Genomic DNA, 18,048 nt, shown 5'->3' on the forward strand with positions numbered 1-18,048 from the left:
TTGTATGCTACAATCTAAAGGACTTGGTCTTAGTTTTTGGGCAAAAGCAATTAACTGTGCAAATTACATAATAAATCGCACTCCTACTAAGGCTTTAAAGAATATCACTCTAGAAGAAGCATGGAGCTCAATCAAACCAGATGTAAGTCACTTTCGTGTTTTTGGAATTGAAGCGTGGGCCCATATTCCAGATGAAAAGCATAAAGCTTTAGAACCTAAGAGTGAAAAATGTACTTTTGTTGGATATTCTGAAGATGTCAAAGGCTATAGACTTATTCCATTTAAGTCCAAAAATGTTATCATTAGAAGAGATGTAAAATTTGATGAAAATATATCGGCCTGCGAGCCTAGTCCGGCGGATGTGCCACCTCTCCCTATCTCTTCTACTTTTGAAAACATTTCTTCTTCAGATGATGAAAGTAAGGATGACAATCCTCCCCCACCATTTCAGGATCCTCCTTCAGCTCCTCAGCTTCCAAAATGGGTTCGTGCTACTCAAGATGCAGCAGGTGATCTTGTCGGTGATCCTACAGATCAGCGACGCACACGTTCTCAGTTTGACAGAGCCTCTTCTTTACTGGCTCAAGCTCCAGTAAATTATGATCCTGACACCTTTGCAGAAGCTTCAGGCCATCCAGATTGGGAAGCAGCTATGAATGAAGAATATCATTCATTATTGGCAAATGATACATGGGATCTTGTTCCTCTACCAAAGGGACGAAAACTTGTTAGATGCAAATGGGTTTACAGAACCAAGTATGGACCAGATGGGAAAGTTGATAAACATAAAGCTCGTCTTGTTGCTAAAGGTTTTTCACAGGTTGAAGGCATTGACTACACTAAAACCTTCTCCCCTGTTGCCAAAATGAACTCTATCCGCCTTGTTCTTTCCCTTGCTGCCTCGTTCAAATGGGAAGTCCATCAGATGGATGTTAAATCTGCCTTCTTGCATGGGGACTTGCATGAAGAAATCTACATGGAACAACCCATTGGCTTATAAAAACAGACTCCAGCCTTGTATGTCGGCTTAAGAAATCCCTTTATGGTCTCAAGCAAGCTCCTCGAGCTTGGTATGCCAAAATGGATAGCTTTCTTTTAGAATCTGGCTTTTCTAGGTGTCATTCTGACAATACTATCTACACCAAGAAAGTGGGCAAGTCTCTTATCATTCTTGTTCTTTATGTTGATGATCTTATCCTTACCGGTAGTGATCCCAACCTTATAAACCATGTGAAGTCCAGCCTTAAAAAGAAATTTGAAATGACAGACTTAGGACACTTACATTATTTTCTCGGTCTTCAAGTCTTGCAATCCAAGGAGGGTATTTCCCTTTCCCAGTCCAAGTATGCTTGTGATATTCTACGCCATTTTCACATCGAAGACTGTAAGCCAGCCCCTTCTCCCTTCCAGTCTGGAGTCAAACTTTCAGTCACTTGTACTTCTCCTGAAGTTGATGCTACCCTATACCGTCAACTTGTAGGAAAACTTCTGTATCTAACCCATACTCGTCCTGACCTTTCCTTTGTCGTTGGCCTTGTTGCTCGGTTTATGCAAAACCCACGTGAAAGTCATTGGAAAGCAGCTAAAAGAATACTTCGTTATGTTCGAAGTACAGTTCAGTTTGGGATTCATTACAGTGCCGAAGCATCTCCTCTATTGGTTGGTTTCACTAATTCCGATTGGGCTGGTGACCCTCACGATCGGAAGTCTACTGCAGGTTATGTGTTCACTCTTGGTTCAGGACCTATTACATGGGCTTGCAAGAAACAAGGTGCCATTTCTCTTTCTTCAGTAGAAGCAAAATATCGTGGTGCCGTAGAAGCTAGTAAGGAAGCCTTGTGGCTTCGTCAGATCCTGTCAGAGTTTGGATTTCAGCAACAGCATCCGACTACACTTTGGTGTGATAATCAAAGTGCCATTCAGCTATGCAAAGATCCAGTCCAACATCAGCGCAGCAAACACATTGAACTGCACATGCACTTCATCAGAAAGCTCATTCATGACCATGTTCTTGAAGTGCAATATTGTTCAACAGATGATCAAGTTGCAGACATCTTTACAAAGGCTCTCACAGAGGCGAAGTTCACTAAACTTTGATTTATGGTTGGAGTTCAGGAAGTTGTCACTAAGGGGGGATAGGTTCTAGTGCCTCCTTCCTTCTCCTATTGTGTCATATTTGTAAATCCTTCAATCCTATCCCAAGTTGTTCTTAAGGGGGGATGTTAGGATATTCCGACATATAGGAAATAGTTAAGTACAACTTGGTCTAGTATAGAGTTAGGTATAGAGTTAGGTAAAGTGTGTTTCTTTACCTTGTACATTTTGTAACTTACAATCTGATGGTCACGATATGTAGTGATCCGACGGTTCATTCTCTCCTCGGTATTACCGACACTTGATCTGTGGCTTGACACGCGATTGGTCCATGATTTCTATTTAAAGCGCATGGAGGGTCATTTGTAGGGTAATCCGTCTATGAGATAAGCTTATGTAAATTTTCATTCTTTTATTAATAAATTGCCTGAAGTGGCCGCGTTGGCTCAGGCCGTGGACTGTTTCCCTCTTTGAGGGTTTTAACCACGTCAAAAATATTGGTGTATTGATCTGTGATCTGGTTGTGAGCGGTGTCCTTTGGTGTTCTGTCTGAGGAACTTACCCAGTAAATTCCTACACTTCTCGAGGCTCCGGAGGATGAGAGCATGTTGTGTATGATATAAGTAGTAAAATACCCCCTTAAGGTCGGGCAATTCATTTCCCACCAGGGGTTGGGACATGCATGGGTTCCATAATGATGTAGGTGGGCCTAGGAACCAAGGTGATGGCCATAATGATAATGGGTAGAGCTCATTTTTGGGCTTTCCCCACGCGTTAATATATTGTCTCAACCATGTTTTGCATTTTGTGGTATTATTTCCTTTTGTATTTAGCCATGATATGCTTTTAATCCTTTTTTTTAGCTACATCAACCTCTGAGGCAAAGTTGCAAGCCTGATCCACACATGTAGACAAGGGGAGTGGGAGCAATGTTGCACGAAGCAGGGATGAAACAGGGATATTTTTTGGTAGTGGGGACGCAGAAGCGTCATTTTCCAAAAATCTAGGAAGCAAAGCATCTACTATATATATATATATATATATATATATATATATATATATATATATATATATTGCATTTATACTCAAAACAAACATCGCAAATACCAAATTAGTTGTAGAAGACATGAAAACATGCATATTTTTACATAGATCAAGATAGATATGACATCCATGATTCCGTTGTAGTATGTACACCAATGATTAATTATTCGAGCATCAACCATCTATATTCTAGCAATTACAAACATACATCAAATTTTTAAGTATATTATAAAACATAAAACATTTAAGCATATTATAAAACATATTATAAAACATAAAACATAGAGCATATTATGATTTATCTAGCAAGTGAGCAACTGTCAACATTTGTCATGTCCAAAATTCAAATAATAATGTTTACAAAATAGGTCACTTGGTCATCGCCAAGACAAAAAGGTTCAAATTCAAAAGCCTACAAGTCTAATAATTAATCTATGACAAAAGTAGTAAATTGTGAATATATCTACTAATCTCTCCTCCTTCCACCATGAAGAGAACGTGGCGGCGGGCCTCCACGTGGTGGCAATGAAGAAGATGGTGCCTGTGGAAGTTGTGGCACTGAAACTAATGAAGATGAACCCCCTGCTGTTGGTGTTGAACCATGGAACCTGGGAACAAAGGGACTAGATGGGGGTGGCATCTCAACTCAATTATCATCATCCTAGAATCACTCAAAAAATTCATACCAAAAAAAACCATTAGTTAACAAAAAAAATTAAAAACAAGGATTAGAGAAATGCTTTATAAGCAAAATTCATACCACAATGGACATACCTGGATAAGAGCAACACTCGATCCTCCAAATTGGGCTCCTCTAGATTCCTGTCCCAAATCTTAAGGTTTTTATTAGTCTTTGCATCATCACAGTAATGGGACAACAATCGCAAGTTGTAATGAACATAAACCAAGCTCTCTGCCCGGTCTAAACTCAACCTGTTCCTTTTAACACTGTGGATGAAAGAATAAGAGCTCCAACACCTCTCTACAGAAGAAGTGTTTACCACCTGTGATAGCACCCGCAATGCCAAAGTCTATAGAAGTGGAGTAGCACCTCCATGCATGTTCCACCAAGAGAATAAAAAGTCTCTCGATCTCTAATTGCATGCATGCTCCCAAATGGACCTGTGCTAAGCATATAGTTGCTCAACTGTCTCCGTACCATGGCAGCCTCCTCCTCATTAGCGACTAATTTACTCAATGCAATCATATATTTTTTGTGAACCTATTGATCTTGGTGTGGTTTTCTCCTGCTTCCACCCCCAGGTGCTGGTGTTGAAAGCCATGATGGATGATAGTATTTAGGTGTTAAAACATATGCTAATGCATGCAATGGAACATATAGCATTTCCCATAGGTTTTCTACCTCTGCACGAATATAATTGTCCAAGGCGATATCTCTAGGCTCAATAATGTCTTTAATCTGCCCCAACATGCTATCCATTTGCTCATACACCTCCCCAATTATTGGTCGATCTGAATCTCCAAACTTGATCATGTAATAAATTGGTTTGGTGAATTGCAAAACATATTTAACCTGTGACCAAAAGTACATGTCAAGAATAGTGTCCTTGGCTACATTAGCACCATCTCTATCAGTGTTAATTTCCTCCCATGATTCAACACACACCATATTAGTTAAAGCTTGTCTCACCTTCACTAGCCGCCTAAAGGTGAGGTAATAACTAGCAAATCTTGTTTTTGCAAGTTTAAGCAACTGCAACTTGGAGTAAGTGCCATAGAAGTAGTTTACCCTTGTATGCCCTGTGATGAATTTAATGAGTTGCTTCCCTCTCCTGTAAAGCTCATTAATTCACCCACATCCTTTATGCTTCACAATATCATGCATCAAAAGGTTTAATGTGTGAACCAAGTGTTGACCACTAGAGTGGCATCTGATGATTATATGAAGACTCCATGCCCAAGGATGTACCAATGAACACTTGTACCATCAGATATCATCAGTCAACAGAGTTTTTTAACTCTACTTCTATCTTCTCATCATCTTTCTTGTACCCAGATTCCACACCCTGCGGGGAACTGTAATAAGTGATACTAGTAATGATGAGTTGCTGAGTTTGTAACAAGCCTAGGATGTTGGGACTCGATCAGCAAACGAGTACACCTTGGAGTGTTTTTTTTATCTGGTTAATTATCCCTTCTTTCTTAGAGGCAGATACTTTTCTGAGTTTTTTCACTCACGTTTTATCCCAAAGTCGAGGTAACGGTTTGAAGGTTGAGCCCTTAACACATTTTAGTGTCTAGAGTCGATATACATTACCATACTAGATCACACAAAAAATTTCATGGAATTTGGTTAGGTCTAGGTAGTTATTTTTTTAATTTTTTAGATTTTCTGCACTGCGGAAATTGTTAATAAAAGTATACTTGTAATGTAATAAGTGATGTCTAGAAAAGTTGTATGGGGTATGAGTAATGAAATTTGCACCTCTCACCGTCAACTTTCTAATATTACACACTTTTATGGGTTAAAAAAGTGTTTTGAACCCTCAAACCCCACTTTTCCTAAGTTTAGTGGGAAATCTGACAATTAATTAAGCCAGAAATTAAATAAATTGAGAAAAATAAATATCCACACATGCTAAATGTTGTGGAAATGAGGTTGAAAATTATGGGAGAGTTAAAGTGAAGTCCCAAGGTGATGTGGACTCCTAAAATCAAGGAAATGACGTGCTCAAATAAAATCGAATTTCTGGCATTAAAGGAGAAAGCTGCTTACTTGGAAATTCGAATTTGTGAAGTTAATGCACATTTGGAAGGATTTGGGAGAATATTTGGTGGAGATTTTTGTGGGAAATTGTCCCCACATGAGTTACCACCCATATACACTTGTTATTCTATCATAAAATTCGAATTTGGCACAAAAGGGAAGAAGAAAATGATATCCACTTGCCAGAATTCGATTTTTACACTTGGCATTGGAGCTCCATTCAACAAATTCGAATTTCTCTTTGGGATTGTCACCTCATGCCATTTGTTTAATCACTTTTACATTGGGATTGGCTCCAATGCCATTTTTCATTGTCATTCTTGGGATTTTCTCCCAACTCTCTATATAATAGAGCCATGGGCTCTCATATTGTATAATTGTTACTAGCTATTGTGAACGCGGAAGCGCTAGTGCCTTGTATACTTTCGAAAATATCAATAAAGACTTTGGGGTTTCATTCAGGAGGTGTTCCTCCTTTGGGAGTGTGATGAATTGTTGATCATTGGTATAATTCATTTTACTCATGCTTTGATCTAATTTGTTTCCATATGTTCTTGTAGATTTGTTAATGTAGAGCTATCTTGCATTCACATTTGATTTAGAAGTATGCTCTAGGTATAAAATGCTCTAGTTGGTTTTAAATAAATCTCTAGAGTTTCTTATGATTTTTTATTGCTAAATCTATATGGAACTAATCCTTGATTGAAGTTTTGTAGAGGGAACATCTTGTTGGAATCACAAAATCAAGCGTGAGGGGAATTCTTTGGAGAGACCAACCCACTCTTGATACATTCTTAAAGGAGCTCTCATTTGTTATTTGAGCCCTCATAGTCTTATCTTACAAAGTGGTTTTGGAGGGGTTTTGGCACATAGCTTGTACACAAGCCGAGCACTTCTAAATTTAAATCTCTTTAAAAAAAAACATTGTACTTCATTTCTTTCATTTGCTATCTAAGAGCTTGAAGATGGATAAGAAAATACGAGAGTTTACTCACACTCTTTAGCTTAGCCTTTTGTAAATTATAATTGTACATATACATTTTATCTTGTTGATTTTTTCACTAATACTTAACTTATTTTGCAGTCATTATTTGGATTGTTTGCTAACTCTTGCATGGTAGATTTTGAAGAGCAACCTCCCGCAACATCTAACAAGTGTTTGCAAGATCTTTGGCAAATGTTGGGAGTTCGATTTCCAAGGATGTCGTGAGCCCTTTTGAGGCTTATTTTGGCCAAATCGAGTTCACTATAGGGCTGCCCATTTTCCTCTCTAAGCTGGGGGCATTTGGAGGAAACTCACACCGTGTTTGCCTGCATAAGTTTTGTGAGACCTTGTCACTACTTTCTCAAGAAAGGAGGTCTAGTGTCCAAGTTTCAAGCAATTATTGTGAAGACTCTCCTTGAAGTTTAGTTGAGGACTTTGAAGGACCCTCTTCTCATTGTAATATTAATAAAAGATATAATTTGTTTGGGGGAGCTTGGGATTTCTCCCATGGTATCCTATCTCCCCATTTAGAGGGAGGCTTCTCTTGGGTGGATTGACTTTGCATGGTTTAAACTTTCACACTTCATTCATTTGCATGCATCTTTAATGTTCTAAATTGCTCAACACTCGCATTAATTCTTGGGATTAACATATTTTTCTCATTTCTGTCTCTTTACTTGACAAAGTGATTCATAAGTTATTTTGGAGTATGTTTATTTGGAAGCAATATTGCAATTTCACATTTGGTTACTTGCTTTCAAGCATTTTGTGAAGTATACAACTCCATTTAAATTTCTTGTCAAGTATCATTTAGATAATTCCATTCTAATTTTCTTTGAACTTGCTAATACAAGTTACTTTAAGCTTTGCCATTTTACATTTACTCAAGCATCTTACTTAGGCTCATTTTCAAGCATCTCTAAAATCAACCTCCAACTTAAGTTGGTTGTATAGACTCTAGGGACCCTCCACCCCTATTGACTCCTCACTCTAAGATCCGGATCTTCGGGCGAGGGTGAAATCTGGGGATAGGAGTTCAATTGAAACTTTGTTTTAGAATACAAGTAATAAAATAAACCAAGAGCACATCTACATCACAACTTAACTTTACTTGCAAATGCAATTCTCGTATTTATGCTATCTTGGATTTATTTGAGTCTTATCTACAAATATCATTTTTATTTCAAGAAGCATTTATTTTACTATGCAAGTATTGTGAATTCCTTTATTTTTGCAACTATTAGCTTTTCTTGTACTTGGAATATTCTCATTGGTGCAACACTATTTCAAGTTACTTCATGTATTTGCTACTTTGATGATCATTTAGCTCATGAGTAATTGATGTTATTATCTTGTTACTTGAGGATTTTCTTCCAAGTACCATTTTCTTTATAGTTGCAAGTGATATTTATATGCTCATCTTGATCTAATATTGACTTGTTTTGCAGGATTACTTGTTTGTTTCTTTTGAGCAAGTGTTTATTTTGAGGCAGTTATTAAGGCACTGGTTTTACATGCTTATCTTCGAATTATGTGTTGATGATTATTGGGAATATATTTCATTTCATATCTTGTATTTCCCATCATACTTGTTGAACTTGCTCATAATCTTGAAGTAATCCAATTTAACTCTAACAACTCTCCTAGAAACTGTAAGGACTGTTATTAAAATGTAACAAGATGAACAGATTTCTTGTAAAATTCTATCCGAAATGTACATATTCTATCCTTGAACTTCCGACTCCTAAGAGGATTCTAAGAAGATCGGGCCCATTCAAGCTTAATATTAACAAGAACTCTACCAGATCAAATTGGGAGGATGTTGAGATTGGGCTTGATTCTTAATTGGGAAGCCCTTCTTTCTTGATCAAGAGAGAGACATTTCAACTAAGGCGATTGACTTGAGATGAAATGATCACAAGATCGGTTGTTTCTTATGATAGTGATTTCTGGAGATGTTTTCTAATGATACTGATATCTGGAGATATATTCTACTAATACAACTTGAACAAATTCAATATATGGTATATCACTACCAAGATTGCAATACATATGAAATTTGCAATTGGAACTGTATTTATAAGAAATACAATCAGATATGAATGCCTGAAATTTTGATATAACTGGATTACCTACTATATTAACTTTTGATTTCTATTAAAGTATGGCCGCATTGAAAAATGGTGGGTATCATCATACAACATCCATTCAAAATATAATGAACAGTTCAATCATATGCATTCCTTCTCTGGTATATAGAATGCATGATGACAACTTGAGAATTATAATTTTTGTGCTGACGCTGATGTTATATATTTTCAAGATCTAATTTCTTGATTGGAAAAGCTAAACCTGGAAAGTTTCTATCGTGTTTAGTACTCTACAAGTGTCAGAAAAATAAATAGATTGTGACAGTTTTTAAAAAAAATAATATGTTCCAGAGATCCTTGCCTTCCACATTAGGGGCTCTTATCTTATATTAAGTTCAAAATAGACATGTCAGACTTGAGGTAGTTTATTACAGTCGATATCATAAGAAGTTCATCAAAGCTTCAAACCAAGCATTCAACATGTTTGGAATTCACGAGATTATGAAAAACTGACATTTCTCAGGCAGGCTTTAAATTCCTTTCGACACCACCATTAATGCAAAGAAGTCAAATTACAATGTGAGCCAAGATTGCAATAGAATATTATGAATCATGCCTCTGATAATAAAGATAAAGGTCTTACCACCTAGACTCATTATAATCATAGATGATGAACTCATCGCTACTTAAGAGGAAGTTTCCCTTAGGTAAATGAATACGCTCAAATCTCTCGATGAGTAAGTCAAGGTCGACAACCATCTATTTACTCAACAAACAACTGCGGATGAGAGGAAGAAAAAAAATTCAGAGAAAGAAGTAACTGACACTGTTATTAAAATGTAACAAGATGAACAGATTTCTTGTAAAATTCTATCAGATTAATTCTATCAGATTAGTTCTATCAAATTAAATGCAATTGCGTACCTGATTCTCCCAACTGATGTTCGTCCACGTAGCTCCTCTTCCGTCTTTATGTATCATTTCTTGGCGGTCACCGCTCCCTACATGGTGACACTTTACCTTGTAACGTGTAACTCTATCTGACCAAAGCTACAGGAATATTGACGAGTATTAGCTTACCTTTAGAATTTTTTATTAGTTTTCTTTAAATATCCTTAGTTTATAATATTTATTTTATTTTGATTTAAATTTCACATTTTAATAATTTATTAATTTAATATTATGGGATATATAAATATATAACCATATTTATAATTAACTTAAATTTTACATTTATTTCTTTATAACCAAATTTACTTTATACTTTTAAATTTATATTATTAAAATTATTTAGGGTATTTTCTCCTTAATTATAACGCATTAAGCAATATATTTGGTGATGGGTGAGGGTGTAACTTCTATCTGAAGCAATGTCATGATATTCAATATTTATAGTTAATTTAGAATATATATAATAGTGCAGTACATGCAATACATGCATATGTAGCTATCATATGCATGCATTGTATACATGCTAATATTCTTGTGCTCTTTATATCAAAAATGGGTCATTACAGAAACTCATATCACTTTCAAATTAGCTTTTCATTAGGGACCACCCCACTTAGCTAACCTAGGAAATAGCTCAAACGAAGAGAGAGAGGATTTAGTGTGACAACCCCTTCTCTATGTTCCCTGCCACCAACCACACCTTGTGGGGTTGAAGGTTTTTCTCACTGACTTGTAGGTAGGTGTAGGCGGCAGGGTCAACACCACGCACCCAGACCAAAACATGTGTGGATGAATATGTTCAATAACTTTTCCTACTGCATTATCTGTGATCACTTGAACCAACATCTTTGATTGATTGCAATAGGAGATCTGCAATGTTTTGGGAAGATGCACTAATCAAGGAGGACTCATGACATGTAATAAATACTGCACCACTAGCAGAAACACCAAGAAAATTTATCAAATGTTGGTTTTTAACAGTGATGATAATATCGCCGAAAAATCGGCGATATTCGTAAATATCGCGCGATTTTCATCAAGACGAAATTTCGGCTGGCAAAAATCGCGATATTTTCTAATTTCGGAAATCTCGCGAGAAATACGAAATATCGCCGATATTTTTATAAAAATCGCGCGACGATGGTATATATCGCCGGCACAGTTTATAAATAGGTTTTTGTTTAGGGTTTAGGCGTCATTTTATTTTCGAGAGCTGGAGAGTCCGAGTGCGAACAGTGCGGAGGGTTTGAGGTTGATCTTTGGCTGCGAAGGAGGGTTTACATACAGTCTACAGCGCCCACCCTACAGGTATGCATATTCTATACGCATGTGCCATGGAGAGTCGAGAGTCGAGTCTTATACCGTGTATACATATTGATATTACAGTGTATACGTTTTATATTGGTCATAACCACAGTGTTATTTGGTCATAAATAAAAGTTTAAAACGCAGTTATAACTTATGACTCCCATCAACAATTAACTTTAACTTTCTCTTTAGATGCCACGAATGAGTCGATATAAATTCGATGTTGTCTTTCCTTTGTCAGTTGGACGTTTCTCCTGCCAGTTTCATTGCAGACAAGGTCAAAAGAAAACCAATGGTCGACTTATATTGGGATGGGCAGCAACATATTTGTTCATAGTCGATATCAACTCGATGTCCAAATCCAACCATAGATCAAACGATGTATTTCCAAGTTATAACCACAGTGTTATTTGGTAACTGGTTATAAATAAAACGCAGTTATAACCTATTAACCACAGTGTTATTTGGTTATAAATAAAACGCTGTTGACATTATATTGTAATGTATGACGTTCCCCAAAGGCATTCATTGAAACACAACAAAAACAGTCTTAAAATATGTCAATGGAACATTATACTATGGTTTTAAGTTTGTATTATCAGTGAGATTAGGATCTGCAACAACTACTTCAGATCTGAAGTATGTGAAAGTGAGGAAATATGTCAAGTTAGGGAGAGGATTGAGGCTTGAAGCCTTGCGGCATTCCCTTTGTTGCTGGTATATTAATGTGATCCTTCAAATATCAATGTATAGACCCCAAATAAACAGTGAAACCCTTTCAAAGAGGAATGTCACACCTGAAACACAAACCTGTTAGCCTTAGACATATATGCACTGTGCAGCAATGAACAATCTTCTTGAAAATCAGTCTCTATGCCAAGACTTATGATGAAATCTTCGTCAAAATTTTACTATAACACCTGCAAACTTACACCAGTGATCTAAAACTCTCACAGCCAGAGGAGCAGCAAGCCAGAAATGCTAATAGTTAGCTCCCAAAATTAGTCATATTTTAGTTCTATTTAGTCAAATTATTAGGGGAACTTTATTAAGTTTTCAAGGCTTGAAAGCCTTCAGAATTTTTCTGCAGATAACCAAGTCGCTTCAAGCCCTTTTGCACCAGAGATAAGGCAAAGTTTCAAGCTTGGTGTTGAAAAGTAATGAGCCTTCTCAAGAGCCCTGCCAATTAAACACTGTTAGATCTAAAAATGTAATGCCGAGAAGAAATGACAAACCCCTTTCAAAAAAATCACTGTAAAATCTCTGCAATTAAATCAGGGTTAATATATAATTGATTCAAGTTTTCAAAGTGTGCAGCCTGTAAAAAATAGCATATAAGCCAACAGTTGCTTATCCTCAGAAGATAGCATATAAGCCAACATTAGAAGCATAAATATAATTTATAAATGCTTTTATTATCCTCAATGTATAACTATACACTGCCTGTAGCAGCCAAATCGCAGTCCTCTAACGCTGTTATTGAATACATTTATATTTTATGATTTTAATGTCTTTTGACTCTTTTAGTCTTTTCTACATAGCTTGACTAGGGTCCTTTGTGTGAAGATTGCAGATTGTAGAACTTTGTTAAAGTTTATTCCATTTGTCTTTGAAGAATGAGGATTTGATATTGAGACCTGCACCCATGGAATTTCGTAAATTCGTATTACTTATTAAGTTATTAAGTTACTAATTCCAAAAAAAATTTGGTGCTGTAGGTTTCCTTTTGAGTTAGCCCACTACAAAATACAAATATGCCAAAAAACTTGGACCCATTTTGGGAGTATGGGATCCCTGATGGTGGGACAAATCGTGCATATCTTTCATGCAAATTGTGTGGGGACAAGATGACAGGTGGGGTTACACGACTGAAATACCATCTTGCTAGACTCCCTGGACATGATGTTGGCATTTGTAGAGTTTCTAGTCCGGAGCTTATACGAAAAGCTCTTGAGGCAATTGAAGAAAAGGACAGAAAGAAGGAAGAGGCGGAAAGAAACAAAGCTGAACGTGCAGGTAGATCCTTTGGGATATCTTCTCATGATTTTGATGTTCAGGGTAGTGGCCCTACTGGCGCTAGTGGGAGGGGCTCCACAACTGGCACACCATCACGTGCTAGTGTGAATGCGAGGTCATCATTTTTTGTTCCACGAACAGGGGCTGGAGCACAACCTGGCATAAAATCGCTTGTCAAAAAAAAGGAGAAGGAAGAAGCAGATAGAGTCATGGGGAGGTGTATTTATTGGAGCGACTTACCTCTCAGCATCACAAAAACCAATCCATTTTGGCAACCAATGTGTGATGCTATTGCTGTTGTGGGCCCAGGGTACAAAAGTGCCACATATGAGGAGTTGCGGGGGCCAATTCTTCAAGCAGAAAAAGAGGACATCAACTCTAGATTGGCGGAGTTGAAACAGACATGGGAAGTCACTGGATGCACAGTGATGTCTGATGGTTGGACAGATAGGAAGGGTAGGACCCTTCTAAATTTCTTGGTACATTGTCCTAAAGGTACCATGTTTATTAAATCGTTGGATGCATCAGAACATATCAAAGATGCAGCAACGATATGTGAGTTGTTAGATGGGTTCATTCAGGAGATTGGTGTGCAGAATGTGGTGCAAGTCGTAACAGACAATGCAGCTAATTATGTGTCTGCCGGCAGAATGCTTATGGAGAGGCATCCCACATTGTTCTGGACTCCATGTGCAGCGCATTGTCTTGATTTGTTGCTTGAGGATATGGGGAAACTCTCCTTCATCAAGGAGGCAGTTCATATGGCTAGGAGCATCCCCAAGTTTATTTATAACCATGCTATTGTTCTTAGCCTTATGAGGAGGTTCACAGGAAACAAGGAGTTGCGGCGTCCTGCCATCACACGTTTTGCCACAACCTTTATTACTCTTCAGTCTTTGCTTCGATGTCAGTACGAGTTGAAGCAAATGTTTGTGTCTAATGATTGGCGTGGTTGTAGATACAGCAGGAGACCTGATGGGAAAGCCATTGAAAAAATGGTGTACTCTGAGACATTTTGGCGTGGAGTAGAAGAAGCATGTGCAGTTAGCGAACCTATAGTAAAGGTTCTTAGATTGGTGGATGGAGAGAAGCCTGCAATGCCTTATTTGTATGAGGGCATGGATAGGGCCAAGGAGGCCATTCGTTCCTATTATGCAGACAAGGGTTCTGCTGGCCTTAATAGGCAGATGATGTTATGGGATGTGATCGATAGTCGGTGGACAGGGATGCTTCATCGACCCATTCATGCAGCAGCACTCTTCCTCAACCCTGCATTTACATACAAATGCAATTTTCGTTTTGATGGCGAGGTGATTGAAGGGCTCCATTCCTGTATTGAGAGGATGGTACCTGATTCTGAGCTTCGTCTCAAAATCAGCCGCGAGATACATAATTATCAGGATTGTGTTGGCCTATTTGGCTTTGATGATGCCATTAAGGAAAGGGCCCTCTTCATGCCACGTAAGTGACAAGTCATCACTCATTAGAAATTATAAATTTGAATTTAATTATGTTTTAACTTTTAAGTTTTTGAATTTTTTATTTCATTATTTTGTTGTAGATCTTTGGTGGCGAAGCTATGGTGCAAGGGTACCAAATTTGCAAAATTTGGCTATGCGAATCTTGAGTCAAACATGTAGCTCTTCAGGGTGTGAGCGCAATTGGAGTGTATTTGAGAAAATACACGCCAAAAAGCGCAACAGGTATAACTTTGAACTCAAGCCTTCAGTTGAGCAATTACACTTATTGTAATTTTTAATTTTTAATTTATGACCTTCAAGTGTCAAGACTCAAGAGTCAAGAGTCAAGACTCATTACTTTTTTTGACACTCTTACAGGTTGGAGTTCGCACGCCTCAACGATTTGGTGTATGTGCATTACAACATCCGACTTCGAGTGAGGCAAATAGAATCACCAGTGGATCCAGATGCCATTTCCTTAGACAATATTGATGTATTGTCTCCGTGGAGGGTGGAGTCTCAGGAGCCCATATTGGAGGAGTCACCTTCATGGTTGGAGGAGCCAGTGGCAGATGATCCATTAGAGCAGGGGCAGCAAGAGGAGGACTCGGAGTCAGAGGAGCAGCAGCACTTAGAGGAGGAGCAGGAGGAGCTGGAGGAGGACACTGCGGGAGCATCAGCATCAACACCATCTGCTATAGATATAGGAGAGCATAGCTCCATGCCTATCACTCATTATTTGACATTAGGTGCAGAGGCAGTGTCAGGGCCTTCTACTACTAGGGGCAGGCCTGACAAACAGCCCATCATGTTTTCCCGTAAAAGGGGGAGAGGGCAGTAGATAGATAGCTGCTAGTTTTATTTGTTATGCTACATGTAACTCATGATGATGAGATACTTTTATTATTATATGTGATGTTATTTTGTATTGGTTCTCCACATTTGAGTCCTTGAATGGACAATTATCAGGGATTAGCACGATTTGGTATCGCCTTTGATATATCATTTCTATTTGACATCATATATATCAGTGTTTTCTTCATATTTATGTGCCAATGTGTTTATTTCATGTTGTTATTGCTTTATATGTTTAAAAATCTGAAAAAAATGAATATAGTATGCATTTTTTATGCTTGCTTTTGTTGTTTAAATTCTGAACATGAAGATGTTGCTTTAAAAATTAAAATAGTTTCTTGAGTGTTTGCTGGGCACTGTATAGTTATACTCATTTAATGCCAATTTTTTGTTTTTTTTGTGCCCTAGGTTTGAATTAGTTCACTACAAGTACAAATGTCAAATATGCCAAAAACTTTGGACCCATTTTGGGAGTATGGGGAGGCTGTTGGTGGGGCAAATCAGGCACTTATATCATGCAACTTGTGTGGGACCAAGATGTCAGGAGGGATTACACGATTGAAATACCATCTGGCTAAACTCTCTGCATATGATGCAGATGTCATGCCTTGTATGGTTTCTAGTGCAGAGGTTATACAAAAAGCTCGTGAAGCAATTGCTGAACAAGACAGAAAGAAAGCTGCTAGGGAGAGGCCAATGGTCTCAGATAGATAGCTGCTAGTTTTATTTGTTTTGCAACTTTTGCTACATATAAGTTTATAACTCATGATGATGAAATACTTTTAAAGTTTTATATATGTGATGTTGTTTTGTTTGAGTCCTTGATTGGACAATTATCACTATCAGGGATCAGCAGGATGTGTGATGTTATTTTAATTTTTGTTTGAGTCCTTGATTGGACAATTATCAATTTATCACTATCAGGGATCAGCAGGATTTGGTATCGCCTTTGAAGTTTGATGTATCATTTCTATTTGATATCATATATATCAGTGTTTTCTTCATATTTATGTGCCAATGTGTTTAGTTCATGTTGTTATTGCTTTATATGTTTAGAAATCTGAAAAAAAATGAATATATTATGCATTTTTTATGCTTGCCGATATTTGCCGATATTTTGCCGATATTTTCGCCGATATTTCCGATAAGATATTTTCCAGACCCTCGCCGATATTTTCCCGATACCGATATTATCAACACTGGTTTTTAATATTTGTCCACCCATCTGATACAATGGACACCCCACAATCTACCCACTCATTTGTAAAACGTGTCAACGCTCTTTGAACCTTTGCTTTTTCTCTTTCTAATAACAATGTTTTAGCTTTCTCATAGTTGGGGGCAATGTTACTTGGGAGCGGGAGCAAAAGCAGGGAGCGGAAGTGAAAGCGGGAGTGGGAGCGACATTTTCAGAAGCTCCCGGTTTGGGAGCGAATCCCGGAGCGATTTTTTAAAAATATATATATATATATATATATATTTTATATTTTTTAATTTTTGATACATATATGTCAACAAAAACGTGTAGAATGATGAATTAGATATTAAAAACATAGATTGATCATTGAACCATATCACATCAATCATCTAGAAGTTATAATCTTCATCAACCATGTCGACAAGTTAGTAACATACATATTACAACTGCAACATATTGAGTCTCATGAATCATGATTCATCAAATTCAATCTTAAAGTTTCAACTTCAAGCTTTCAAAATTGAAAATTCAATATATAACATTTATCATTATTAATCACCAAAGTTGTACTTGTAAGCTAAGTTTAACCATTACAAGAAATAATATCTTAGATATTTCTAAGTTCTAACTTCTAACTGTTAACATGAAATGAAATGTTATAAAATGAAACATGAATAATGAAATGAAATGAAACAACTTTAGTCTTTCACGAAGCATCATATTCATAATTCACAATCATTACCAATGAGTTATAATTGCCAACTTCAAACTTCAAATTTTCATTGTCACAGTCATACATTGTTTACAAAAAATATCATTATGGTATGAAAGAGTCAAGAGTCAAGAGTCAAGGACTCAAGACTCAATAGAGATGAAAACTAATAGAAACTAGAAAAGACAAGTAAACTGTAAATTTACATGTGGCCCTTGCCACGAGAGTCTCCAGGAGTATAAGCAGGTCGTGGTGGTCTTCTAGGAGTCTCCCACACAGACCGACGACCAGAACTAGAAGGCACATGCCCTCCACGTGAGGGTGTAGATGGAGGTGGCGACAGCAAAGGAACAAGACTCGGAACTCGAGCACTGCTACTGGATGGTGGAGGTGGCATGGCTGCTGCAGCTACTTCATCTTCATCACTTATAAGTTCCTCTTCCAGTTCTTCAAGATGTATAGTGCCATCCTCTAAATTGTCTTCCTCCAGGTGGTTGTCCCAAATTTTATATGTGGGATCCTCATAAGCCCGATCACAGTAATGACTCAACAACCTCAAGTTGTAGTGCACATAAACCAAGCTTTCTGCCCGGTTTTCATTGAATCT

The 18,048-nt window shown here is 37.4% G+C and overlaps 2 protein-coding genes across 5 annotated transcripts in view; one reads left to right on the forward strand and one right to left on the reverse strand.

Moving 5' to 3' along the window:
• Positions 1 to 18,048, reverse strand: part of LOC149159181 (protein RETICULATA-RELATED 5, chloroplastic-like) — a 441,272-nt gene that overhangs the window by 180,764 nt on the left and 242,460 nt on the right. The window lies entirely within an intron of this gene.
• Positions 14,522 to 16,451, forward strand: LOC149159183 (uncharacterized). Its single transcript, XM_089433441.1, has 3 exons — positions 14,522 to 14,677; positions 14,778 to 14,919; positions 15,055 to 16,451. The coding sequence occupies exons 1-3, from the start codon at positions 14,560 to 14,562 to the stop codon at positions 15,515 to 15,517; spliced, it is 723 nt and encodes a 240-aa protein (XP_089289567.1). The 5' UTR covers positions 14,522 to 14,559; the 3' UTR covers positions 15,518 to 16,451.

This window comes from Pinus tabuliformis, chromosome 5_2 (assembly GCF_031772625.1).
Source record: "Pinus tabuliformis cultivar Carrire ecotype Pingquan chromosome 5_2, CPIR1, whole genome shotgun sequence".
In the NCBI taxonomy this organism is placed as follows: Eukaryota; Viridiplantae; Streptophyta; class Pinopsida; order Pinales; family Pinaceae; genus Pinus; species Pinus tabuliformis.